At 33.6% G+C, this 12,140-nt stretch overlaps 1 protein-coding gene across 5 annotated transcripts in view; it reads right to left on the bottom strand.

The window, feature by feature from the left end:
* Window positions 1–12,140, bottom strand: part of ATP9B (ATPase phospholipid transporting 9B (putative)) — a 450,228-nt gene that overhangs the window by 340,599 nt on the left and 97,489 nt on the right. For all 5 annotated transcript variants that reach the window (XM_027852394.1, XM_027852395.1, XM_027852396.1 and 2 more), the window contains exon 6: window positions 10,352–10,410. In XM_027852394.1, the coding sequence (XP_027708195.1) occupies window positions 10,352–10,410 (59 nt within the window). The remainder of the gene's footprint in view (window positions 1–10,351; window positions 10,411–12,140) is intronic.

Raw genomic sequence — 12,140 nt, 5'->3', positions numbered from 1 at the left:
CAGGTAAAAACTTCCTTCCATGGTCACCATTGCCCTACATGTGGTAGCCCCTTCTATTAGAACATAAGCTCCTTCAAGAAAAGGACTCTCACTTTTTTATTTTAATACCAGTGATAAGTTTTTAATAAATGCTTTTTTTCATTCATTCATTTGCTTATTCTAACAGGTGGATATTATACATACAAGGATAACACAAGCTAATTTCAAGAGGTTTAGAACACTAATAATGTACAGAAAGAAAAGGGAGATAAAGGAAGGCATCAAAGAGAAGGTGATACCCAGAACTTTTATTTTAACATAGGTATTTCAACTTCCATTCATAATTATAGGCATTCAAATAAATAAGAGTATATTACCATAAGAGAAATGAGCATGAAAGTGAAATAAAAAAAGGAACTAGATTATAAATGTGTCTGTAAACCTACTTACCAACTGTAATTTGAGTCAGCTATCTTTGCACAGTAAGATCACTGACTCATTAGAACACAAATCAGAATCAACACCACACTGAAAGAAAAGATACAGTTAAGAAGACACTACCTACAGTTAAAATAGCTTTAAACTAATTTATTTTAAAGAGCTGTTGACTAAGAAAAATGGGAAACGGACAGAAGTAAAAACATTGACTTAGATTATCATCATATGCAAAAGAATCTTAACCAATATAAAACAGTCATCATGGGAAAGAGGTCAAAAGGGTCCAAAAGAGCCAGCTAGGATAGCAAAGAGCTGATGTTCATGTCAAATGGAGAGAAATGGCAGCCATTAATAAGAGGAAAACCTCATTTGCAAGACACAAATGAACATATAATCTCAACAAAACAGTGAAAAGGAGTCATAAGAAAATGATGTCAGTCAATCAAGCCAAACCACCTTGGGAATCTTTACAGTTAATACTGGATTCAGAATAACCACCTGAGAGATAAAAATAGAACAGAATGGCCAGTGTTTCTAGAGGAAATTATTTTCACCAATGTTGACAGTGGAAGCAAAACATTAAGACTTTTAATACCTCAGGACTCAATATGCTATATGAGGAAGCAGAAATTATCCTTAGGATGATGAAGATGGAAAACAGCAACCAAGAAATCTGATATAACCTTAGGCTACATTAAGAAATGCATAGTGTCCAAAAAGAGGGAAGTCATAGTACAGCTGTATTCTTTGCTAATCAAATTACATTTAGAATGTTGTGATCAGTTGAGGACAAGCACATTTTAGGAAGAACACTCAGAAGACAAGAATGAGGATGGTAAAGGCCTAGGGAATATGCCATCTAAAGATAGTTTTAGGGAACTTGAGATATTTAAAAAACAAAACAAAACAAAACAAAAAAGAACCAGGTATCATCTGTGACTTCCAACATGTTTTTATTCAGTTGATCATATCTCAGTAACATTTCTTTGCTCTGTCCAATCCTCTCCATTTCCAATGCCACCACTCTCATTTTGGCCCTCATTGTCTCCCATTGTGTGTTGCAGTAATTTTCTAACCGATCCTTTTGTCTCCAATTCCCTTGCAAGACCACTACTCTAATCCATCCTACATAATACAGAAGTTGGTAATATAAATGTCAGATCATGTCACTCTCCTAAAAATCTCATATTTATCCCTACAAATATTCCTCAAAAGCTCCTTATTTCTTAGCATGTTGAGTCTGAATTCCTTAGTTTTGTATTTAAAAACTGTATCCATATTTGTATCCACAATCTGGATATAACCTACCTCTCTAGCAACTGGGGATGAGCTGGACAGCAAGCTAGGTCTTGAGTCAGGAAAACATAAGTTCAAATCTGGATGCAGACACTTGCTAGCTGTATAAACATCAACAAGCCATTTAACATCTCTTTAGCCTCAGTTTTCTCAACCAGAAAATGGGAATAATAACACCTATTTCACAGGGTTATTGTGAGGGCTAAGTGAGATAACATTTGTAAAAAGTACTTAGCACAGCGCCTGTCACACATTAGACACTATATACTATAAATGTTTATTCCCTTTCCTTTCCTTGTTAATAACAACTTCAACTTACATAAAATTTTCAGGCTATAAAGCACTTTTCTCGCAAGAACTTTATAGAGTTGACTAAAATAAAAATGTGTACTACTTTATCGACTAAAAAGTTAAGATAGAGAGGAAAATATTTTTTCAATGTCACAAGGCAATTAAATAATATTTGAAGCAAAGTCTTTTCTCTCCAATGCCATTCCTAATAGATACCCTATGCTCTCATTAGGTACCCCCAGAGACGTGTTGTTTCCCAAGAGGTATCATATTTCCCTGACTTGACTCACCCTTCAATACAATCCCCACCATGAAATCTTGACAGGTGACATTCTATTCATTTATCAAGAAAACACCATGAAAATCACCTCCTCCAAATATCCTTCCATAATCCCTCTCCCCAGTCTAAAATAATCTCTACCTCTTGGATAATTCATATCCATTAATACCACTTAGGTACTGTCATATTCTTCTCTGAATTATATAACATGTATATTTACATATATACCTTATGTTCTTTCTCATACACAGCTAGTCAGTCACTACAAACCTTGAAAATAGAAACCATATCAAATTCATCTTCACATCCTTTCCACATGCAAAGACAATGCTTGATATATATTTGTTAAAACACTGAGAATCAGATACCCGCATAGTTTATCATAGTTTGCAGCAGCTAGGTGGTGCAATGGACAGACTGCCAAGCCTGGAGTCAAGAAGACTCATTTTCCTGAGTGCAAATCTGGCCTCAAACACTTACTAGCTGTGTGACCCTGAGCAAGTCATTTAACTCTGTTTGCCTCAGTTTCAAGCTAGAGATGGATATGGCAAACCACTACAGTATCTTTGACAAGAAAACTGCAAACGGGGTATCTAAGAGTTGGACACGACTGAAATGACTGAATGACTGAATTATAACAACAACAAACAGTCTATCATCAGTACAGTTGAAGTCACATTGCCTTTCTTTCAACATCAATGAGCTAGGAAGCCCTGATTTTTTTCCACATATCGAAATCTTCAGGGCTGGTAAAAGCAATGGGAGTAAATGCTTTAGCACTATGCTTAAATAAAAACTCATATTAAACAGATAACCTGCCTACAAACTTTATGTAGAACTTTTTCCAATGTATCTGCAACTCTGACATAAATCTAATATACCCTGGCTAAAACTTCAGAAATGCAACATTTGTATGTTACCTGGAATAACAGATTTCCAGTGCTATCATCCTGATTTTGGCCCTCATTTCCTCCCATCCAGAGATTAATTTAATCACTATAAAATTTTTGTGAGAAAACTCTATTAGTAGGGCCAGGCAGGCTTCTGCAAATGACATTCCACAGAAAACATTTTTATCATCAAACAAGTGACTGAAAGATGAAGCATATAAAAGATTCACTATAGTTGTTTGTTGACTATTTTAAAAGTATTTGATTCAGGAATACAAAGTGTCCCAAGAACTATTTCCTCCCAAAATATATCTCTAATTATTAACATCAAGAATGTACAGCAGCATGTTTGCCAAAAGTGTTCACTGCTGATTGAAGAGATAAAGAGTAGAATCTAAGGTAAAAGACGTTCTCTACAGATGGTAAAGCCATCCAGACGTTCTTATTTGATGATAATATTCAACTTATCATACCTAGAAAAAAAACAAGTGCATAAAAAATGCCAGTGGTTGAGATTATGATGTGTAGTTAAACGGTGTATGTGTATATGTGACAAAGAAATACTAGCTACACACAAAGTCAAGTGAGAAGTTTATTTCAGAGAAACACACAGCCAGACAGACACAGGCATGAAAGATCCCTGTTAGTTCTCCTTGAACAGAGCTGGGGTAGGGGATGGTCCTCTTATATCACTTTTAGGACCCAGTTTTAACCCTGCAACTCTTATTTCCATCTGGATGTTAATATGCCCCTTTACTCTTCATTTAATACAATCAGGAATACCTTGCTTATTGATCTTAAAGGAGACATGGGGGTGAGATGGAAGAGTTAGGGAGAGCTTGGTCAGGACTAGAGAGAGATGACTACTTTGCTTTGAGTGTAGAACAGTTATTAAGATGAAGTTTCTTGAGTCAAGAGATATGACAGACACTATGCCATTTTCTTTTGGTCAATGTATAAACATAGATAATGATATAAATATAGGGACTGTAGATGTAATTTCATTGGTATAAGGAACTCTGAGAGGAGAAAACTCCCTCTACTAATGCAAGTAAGCACATTTTCTGCAATTTAGCTTCAAAGAGCTCCTTAGAATACTGACAAGTTAAATGACTTATCCAGAATTACATGACCAGTATAGGTACTTGAACCCAAATCTATTTGGCTCTGAGGCTGGCTGTCTTATTTTTCTTGTTATTCAGTTGTGTCCAACTCTTCATGACCCTGTGAACCATACTGTCCATGGGCTCTTCTTGGCAAAGATATTGGAGTGGTTTGCCTTCTCCAGGCTGTCTTATACACTACATACAACTGCTTATCACATAGATATAGATATAGACATTTATCTTGGCAAAACACTACAGAATGGACAGTAAGCTGGGCCCAGAGTTTAAAAGAAAGAGGAAAGCAGGATGGACTACCTTTGGGAAATTGCCACAGTTCTTTTAATTACTCCAAACTGCTCCTTTAAACAAAGGCCCTTCTTTTTAATGTCAATATTCTTCTAGTTATATTATATGGCTATAAGTCATGGGAAACTAGTTTCTAAAGAATTAAAGTTGAGTATCACCCAAACCATACCAGAAAGACAAATGGTGAATGTAGGTGGGATGCAAAAACATTTTTTAAAAGGATTTATGTAGGAAAAAACATATAAAAGAAATATATGAACAAAAAGGAAAATAGGCTAAACACATGGTTAGACCAAAGGATAACTGATGTACAGCCTTAAGTGCTCCTCTAATATCTACGCAATGTCAAGAGAAAACCAAGTCCCACAGCATCCCTTTCTCTGCTTTCACAGTCACCACCCTGATTCTATCTTTCATCACCTCTTGCCTGAGCTATTTCAATAGCCACCTAAATGGCCTCTATGTTTCTAGTTTCTCTTCACTTCAAGCCATTCTCCATTAATCTGCCAGAGATTTTCTGAAAGTGCAGATCTGACCACGTTATCCCTGTAAATGGACTGAATGCCAACGGACCTCTATTAACTAATCATTCAAAAAGAATTTACTAAGTAACTATCTACTGCGTGCCAGAAGCTATACAGAAGATACAAATGCAAAAGTAAAACTATCCCCCAGCCTCAAAGAGATTTCATTCTAATACAGGAAATAATGTGTGTGTGTGTACATACAGATACATACAAAATACATACAAAGTAAGCATAAAGTAATCTTGGAGAAGGAAGTGAGGTACTAGTAGGTTCATAGAGAGGGTGGTACATGAGCAAAGTCTTGAAGAAAACTAAAAATCCCAAGAAATGGAAGTGAGAAGGGAAAATATACCAGGGAGGGGGGCCACCCAGGGCAAAAGGCATAGAAGAAGCAGAATATGGAGGGTTATCTACTAGGAGCAACAGGAAGAGCAGTAAACCTGGTCTGCAGAACACTAGGAAGGGAGTAATTGAATAATAAAGCTAGAAAATAAGATGAGAACAATTGTGAAGAGCTTTAAATGCCCAACAATAAAGTTCATATTTAATCCTAGAAATAACAGGAAGTCACTGAAACTTTCTGAACACGCAGAGGACATGGTTAGCTATATACTTTAGGAAATTACTTTGGGAGCTGTGTAGAAGGTAGAGAAGGAAAAGATGAAGCAAAGAAAGCAATTAAGAGGCTACTGAAATCATTCAGATGGAAGTGATAAGGCTTAAATTACTGAGAGGGCTGTGTGAGTGAGAAGAAGATACCTGAGAACTGTTATAGAGATGGAAATGACAAGATCTGACAAGTGACTGAATATGTAGAATGAGTAAAAGTGAGGAGTTAAGGATGACACTAAGGTTCTAATCCAGGATGACTGGAAAGGATGATGGTGCTCTGAACAGAAATATAAGCTAATCTGTTTGTCATTTAAAGTATCTTATAATCTGGCCCCATCCTAGCTTTCCACACTTCTTACATATTACTGCTCTCCAAGTACTAATAGTTACATTAAAACATTTGAAGGGATGTCATATAGAGGAGGGATTAAATTTATTCTGTATAGTTCTAGAAGGCAGAATTAATATCAGAACTGAGGGAAAAAAACATAGCAGATTTCAGTTCAGTATCGGAATTTTTTTAAGTTATAAATATAAAGAGATAAAAATCTCTCACAATACTAGGTACATCTTGGCATTGATTATAGGATATTCTACAACACAGGTATTTTTAACTATTTTTACTATACTGTAAGTTTCCAAGATAGTAGAAACTACCTCTTTTTCATTCTCTTATTCAATGCCTCAAACACAGGAGGTCTTTAATAAATGCATAATAATTTTAATTGAGTTAAATTTAATTATCCAAAATTTATGTAGACTACCCCATAAGATAATGAACTCTCTAAACTCAAAGTCCCCTCCAATTCTAAAAATCACAAGAAGCCTTCATTGACAAACTCAGATATTACAATGTCTTTTTCCCCCTTATCCAATTTGATTATAGCCACTACAATAAAATTCAGCACTTTTTTCCTCACTTTTTATATGGTTAATCTTGCCCCCTCAACCATATTATAAACTCTTTAAGAAGTAAGAAAATGTCTTTTTATGTTTTTGCATGACTGAATAGTACCTGTATGACAGCATGGGATAGATAGTAGTACATGATGACTCATACAGTAGGAACAATATCAAAACTGGAAATGATTCTTTTTCCCTGTCATGTGCAAATAACGATATTCAAGAAAAATTTTGCCTTGCACTTAAGACAAAGTTCTTCTATCAGCAAACAATTTTTCACACACAGATTATATATATTTTAATAGTGATCATAAACTATCAAGTGGTACATAAAATACAACATCATTTTTCATTTTAGAGAGTAATTTTAAAGTAATTTTAATATCACAGTAGAAATGACAATGTTTAAATCAACTACCAAAGTATTTTGGCCTTAAGCTATCAAGAATTAAAAATCTCAGTTCTAAACAGTTTTAAAAACAAATGTACCTGAAATACTTACTGATCGATTAAAAGGCTAATTTTTAAATTCTAAGGGACTATATTTCAAATGCAATAACAATTGCAAGCTGTATCTCTGAAACAAAATCAACTCTAGAATGATCATGTTTTGCTCATTAAATATTCACATACAGAAAAAATGGCTTCAGTTTTGTGTCCTTAAATCAAAGAAAAAGAATTAGGAGAGATTAGAGATTCTATCCCACTATGGGGAAAAAAATTTTTTTAAGGCCATTTAAAAATAATACAGGTTCTCAAATGGGAAACATCCTTTAGAAATTCTGAAATGATTCTAAGAGAAAAGTCAACAGAAATCTCAATGCATCATTATCATCCTCTGTTATTTTGTAATAAAAGATTACTATGACTAGCAACAGGGAAGCATCTTGTCAGGAAAAAATTAAAATTGTCCGAAAAGTGACATTCACACAAACATATGTAATTTATGGTTTGAATTTAGAAAATTATAATCATTGAGGATTACTTTGAATTCTATTAAATATCAAGTCTTCAGGTAAACAAAATATGAGGTAAACATGTATAAAAACAATATAAAAAAGTAATGTCGAAAGATCAAGTTAAATAAGAGGGGCTTTAATAATCATTTATGCACAGTTAATATTTAAGTGTAGTAGTGAATTATCTAAAAGTTGAAGTTTTAATGAATAACTATGAACTAGATTAGCTCTTGTTTTAATCTTTCCTAAGTAATAGGATAGGATCTCTACATTTTATCTCTGAATATATAGTTTAAAAGTAATTTTTTAAAAAGTAGTAAAATTTGACTTAAAGGCCTTTGACATGAGAAAATTACAATTATGAACACAGTGCTTTTGGAAGAAGTAGAAATACAAAACTCATAACCCTAGCGTGTGTGACAGAGAAAGTAATTACATTTAAAAAGTCAGTTTTGAAGCCTATTATGATGAAATTTGCATAAATGTTTGTTTCCTATCGACCTTCATTTTCATTATGAGGGATGTAAAGCCACACTAATGATTTTGGAGACATATATCTGCACAAAGCTAAATCAAAGCTGTTCCAGCTACTAAGCATGTTATTTTCCCTAACACTGCAGGTCACTTTCCGTAACACGTTTTTCTCAGAAAATAAGAGACCAAAAAAAGGGGGGGGAGGGGAGTGGAGCAGGTGGGAGAGCTACAAAAAAAGCCGAAGGGAAAGGAATAAGACAGGCACATAACACAAACACATAAACACAAAGAAACATATACACATACATATACATGCACACGTGGATCAAGTAAAGAAATCATGGAGAAAATTAAGTTAATTTGAATTAAGCATGATTGACTCCAAAGCTTAATAAAAATGGGATGAGTGAAGACAAACAAAGGGTGCATAGATGTGTGGCAATAAATTATAGGTAAAAATATGAATTTTATGGTAATTAACATTTATATAAAGTGCTTTAAAATTTGTAAAGTGCTTTATATACATGATCTCTCTAAGTCTCACAACAACCCTGTGAGTTAGATATTACAGAAAAAGAACCTGAGGAACAAAAGTTTAGTAACTTGCACGGTCACAAAACTGGTAACTGTCAAAAGTAAAATTTGAATCTAGTTTTTAGGTAGAATATAGAATGAAAAGTGGTTGAGGAAGAGAGTAGAGAGGTAAAAGAACCAGAAAGGAAAAAAAAACTTTTAAGATTTCAGTAGCACAAGTTGTTTCCTCTTATTATGTGCCATGACCATAATGGGGCGTGAGGGGGCGGGGAGGAGAAGGGCAATAGGTAGTTAAGCAATTAGCACTTTATCACCCAATCCAGATCCTTTTGGCTGTTACCTATGAGCTAACAAAACATTCTTCCTCCTTTCTTAGTACATTAAGTGCTTGACTCAACTTCTACTCTCCTGTTAAGGGATTTAAATGTACAAGTTGATATTCCCTCAAATGCAAGACAAGTACCATTACTCTTCAAACTCAAATGGTGACTAGCTAATTCCATCTTAACATCTCTAAACGCAAAGGTAAGTATGTATTATTTACTTTACTATTCTAAAATTTTTAACCAAAAAGGCCATATTTAGTAGATCCCACTAGGGAGGGTAAGGCTCCACAGTTAATCACTCCCTGACTCTCTCTTTTTTAGCCAAATCTATGATTTCATTAAGAGCTTCTCCTACCAGGGCAGAGCTCTCTATAGCAAGAGAACAATGAGGCTTTAACTAAGTCGCCCAGGGTCATACAATAACTACTTCAGAAGTGGGACTTGAATTCAGATCTTCCTGATTCTGAGGCCAGAATATACACTATACCACAATGCCATTCATTTTATAACTTATTCTCTTAATATATTTTCAAGATAAGCAAAGCATAGATGATATCTTCAACTGAAAAATGGGAAAACAGGGATACTAATGGATTAAGTTATTTCCCCAAGGTCACAGCTTTGTTAACAGATTTGAAACTATAATCTTAATCTCCTGATCTATAATTTCAATCTTCTGTAATTCAGACCAGAGCTCTTTTCCCTGAATGCATTCCCCTACAAACTGAAATGCCCAAGTTTTATATTTGGGGTAACTCTTATAAATGTGTCAACAATTTCAAAATTTTTTATTATATGCTTATAAATGCCAATTGATCAACTACATAAAATCTATGTTGCATGCAGCAACAAACCTTTGAACTTCTCTACTCTTCAGATTTTGCTTCCTTTTACCCTTTCCTCCTTTGCAGTGATCAATACCTTTTTGTTTTCAGCTTCTATGTTGAAAGTAACATTCTACTTCTCTTGCTCATCCCTCCTCCTTCCTTTCTCTCTCAAAGCAATGACACTGTAAAAATTAATACCTTCTGACATGCTCAATAAATTTAAAAGGCCATGTTTCTTCGTAAACATAACGTTTTGAATGCTAAGACAGAAATATTAGGGAAAGCAAGCCATAAATGCTTTCTGCAATAGGCAGAATCTAACTTCTCTAAATTCAAATGGATTTGATGAGTCAAATGATGGAAAATTAACTCTGATTTCTGGATCAAATTAGACTATAGTTTAACCTACATTATTTAAAACCCACTTAATATAGAAAATCAACAAAAATTTAAATTTTTGTACGTTATATACAAGGTTTACATATAAAGTATTTAATTAAAATTCATAGTCCAAATAGATTCAATGTAAAAATAAAATTTGCAAACAGTCCATATTGTAAATAGGTATGTTTATCATCTATAATATATTAAAAATTCATCAACCTTTTCCACTATGATGAGGTCTCCAACTTGTATGTCTGAACTCTTAACTTGCACTTTACCTTAAAAAAAAGAAGAAGTATAATCAACGGAGGCAAACATCAGTACACCAGAGTTCAAACTTTAACTGAAAAGTTATTATTGGGGAAATAATTTTATAAAAGTCTTAAATCACTTCAGAAATATCTCCTTAGATATTCTTCCAAAAGAATTCATTTCAGAAAATCATAGTCACTGACAGTTGCTTTTGAATAAACCAATTACCACACAGAAGTAACTAGGTAACACAACAAATATAATAAAAACAATTGTAAATTCCTGATGCTAATCAAAAATGTTAAAAGTTCTATTGTATACTATCAGCTCAATTTTCATTATTCTAAATCACTGCCCAACAAATGATTAAAAAATATAAAATGACTGCTCAATAGACAATATGAAATAGTTGATGTTAAGCCAATTATTAGTGTGAGGATATAAATAATCCTAAAAATCAATATTTCAAGTGGCATTGATTAGCATCATAACTGATAATGATCACAGTACATGGAGGGAGCGTCTGTCAAAAATTATCTACAAATTAGTCCATCATAGGTCTTTAAAAGTCATAATGTACAGAAGGAAAAATTTAATGAGGTGTAAGCTTCACTTTTAAAATAAAGACATATTTCCTGAAATAAATGGATAATGTGTAAAAGAAAGAGTGTAGTAAAACTGAACAAAAAAACTGAATGTTATTATTTTAGTCCTGCCTTACATCTAACAGATAGCAATTCATCTTTCTGCTTTCTGCTTCCTTCTACACTATATCACTACAGAATCACAGAAAAGCAGGACACCTTTGAAAGCTACATGTTGAACTTAGACTTTTTGAAAAAGCAAGCAGATTTGTAGTTTCATGTACAATACTCCTTATTTTATTACGTATAGGGAAATGCCCATTTCATTTAGAGTTTAGGTATGGAATTTGAAAAATTCAAAATAAACTACTTTCCTTCAAATTCTATTCTTCCATAAATCCCTTTCCAGATTAACCTCACCTATTTAGCTACTTAAAAACACTCCAGTCCTCCAAACAATCTTTACTATTTTTGAATGGATTTGAACAACTGCACATTTTAAGTTTTATATAATAGGCTGGATTGACAGAGGTCCTAATTACTCAAAAACTCCAGTTAACTAAGTTATACTTACCAGTGAAATATATGTTATGTGAATGGCCATGGGCTATTTGGAAAATGCTTGCTAGACTAAGAAAAACAATAGTTAAAAAAATACAAATATGAATTTACTTGTAATATGGATGGCCAAATATCAATTACACTAAGAAAAAAATAGTAAAATATATGAATATGAAGTAACCTCAAATAGATATTTTCACTTAAAATCACTGAAGTAGCTGGAAAAGAAAGCAGAGTTGTTTTGAACACTGACATTTTTATCCTATTTATTTGCTACTTCTTTCTTGGAAAAGGAGGATTTTGAGGTGGAAGGGACAATTAGACACCATATAATTCAATCCCTTCATTTTACAGACAAGGAAACTAAGGGCCAGAGAGGTGAAGTTATTTGTCCAAGATAACAGGTAGTAAACAGCCGAGTATAGATTTAAACCCAGGTTCTTGGACTTCATATCCAGTTTAATTCTACATTTATTAAGAACTTACTTTGTGCAAGGCACTGAATTAGGCAAAAGAAAGCAAAGAGGAAGGAATACACAGGGAAATCTAAGTGAGGAAAAACAAAAATATAAGTTTTGTTTTTATAAAAAAATAAAATTATAGCTCTCGAT

Source organism: Vombatus ursinus, unplaced genomic scaffold (genome assembly GCF_900497805.2).
Source record: "Vombatus ursinus unplaced genomic scaffold, bare-nosed wombat genome assembly UNPS02009573.1, whole genome shotgun sequence".
NCBI lineage: Eukaryota > Metazoa > Chordata > Mammalia > Diprotodontia > Vombatidae > Vombatus > Vombatus ursinus.
The sequence above is the reverse complement of the archived record's forward strand: the minus strand, read 5'-3'. Positions and strand labels throughout refer to the sequence as shown.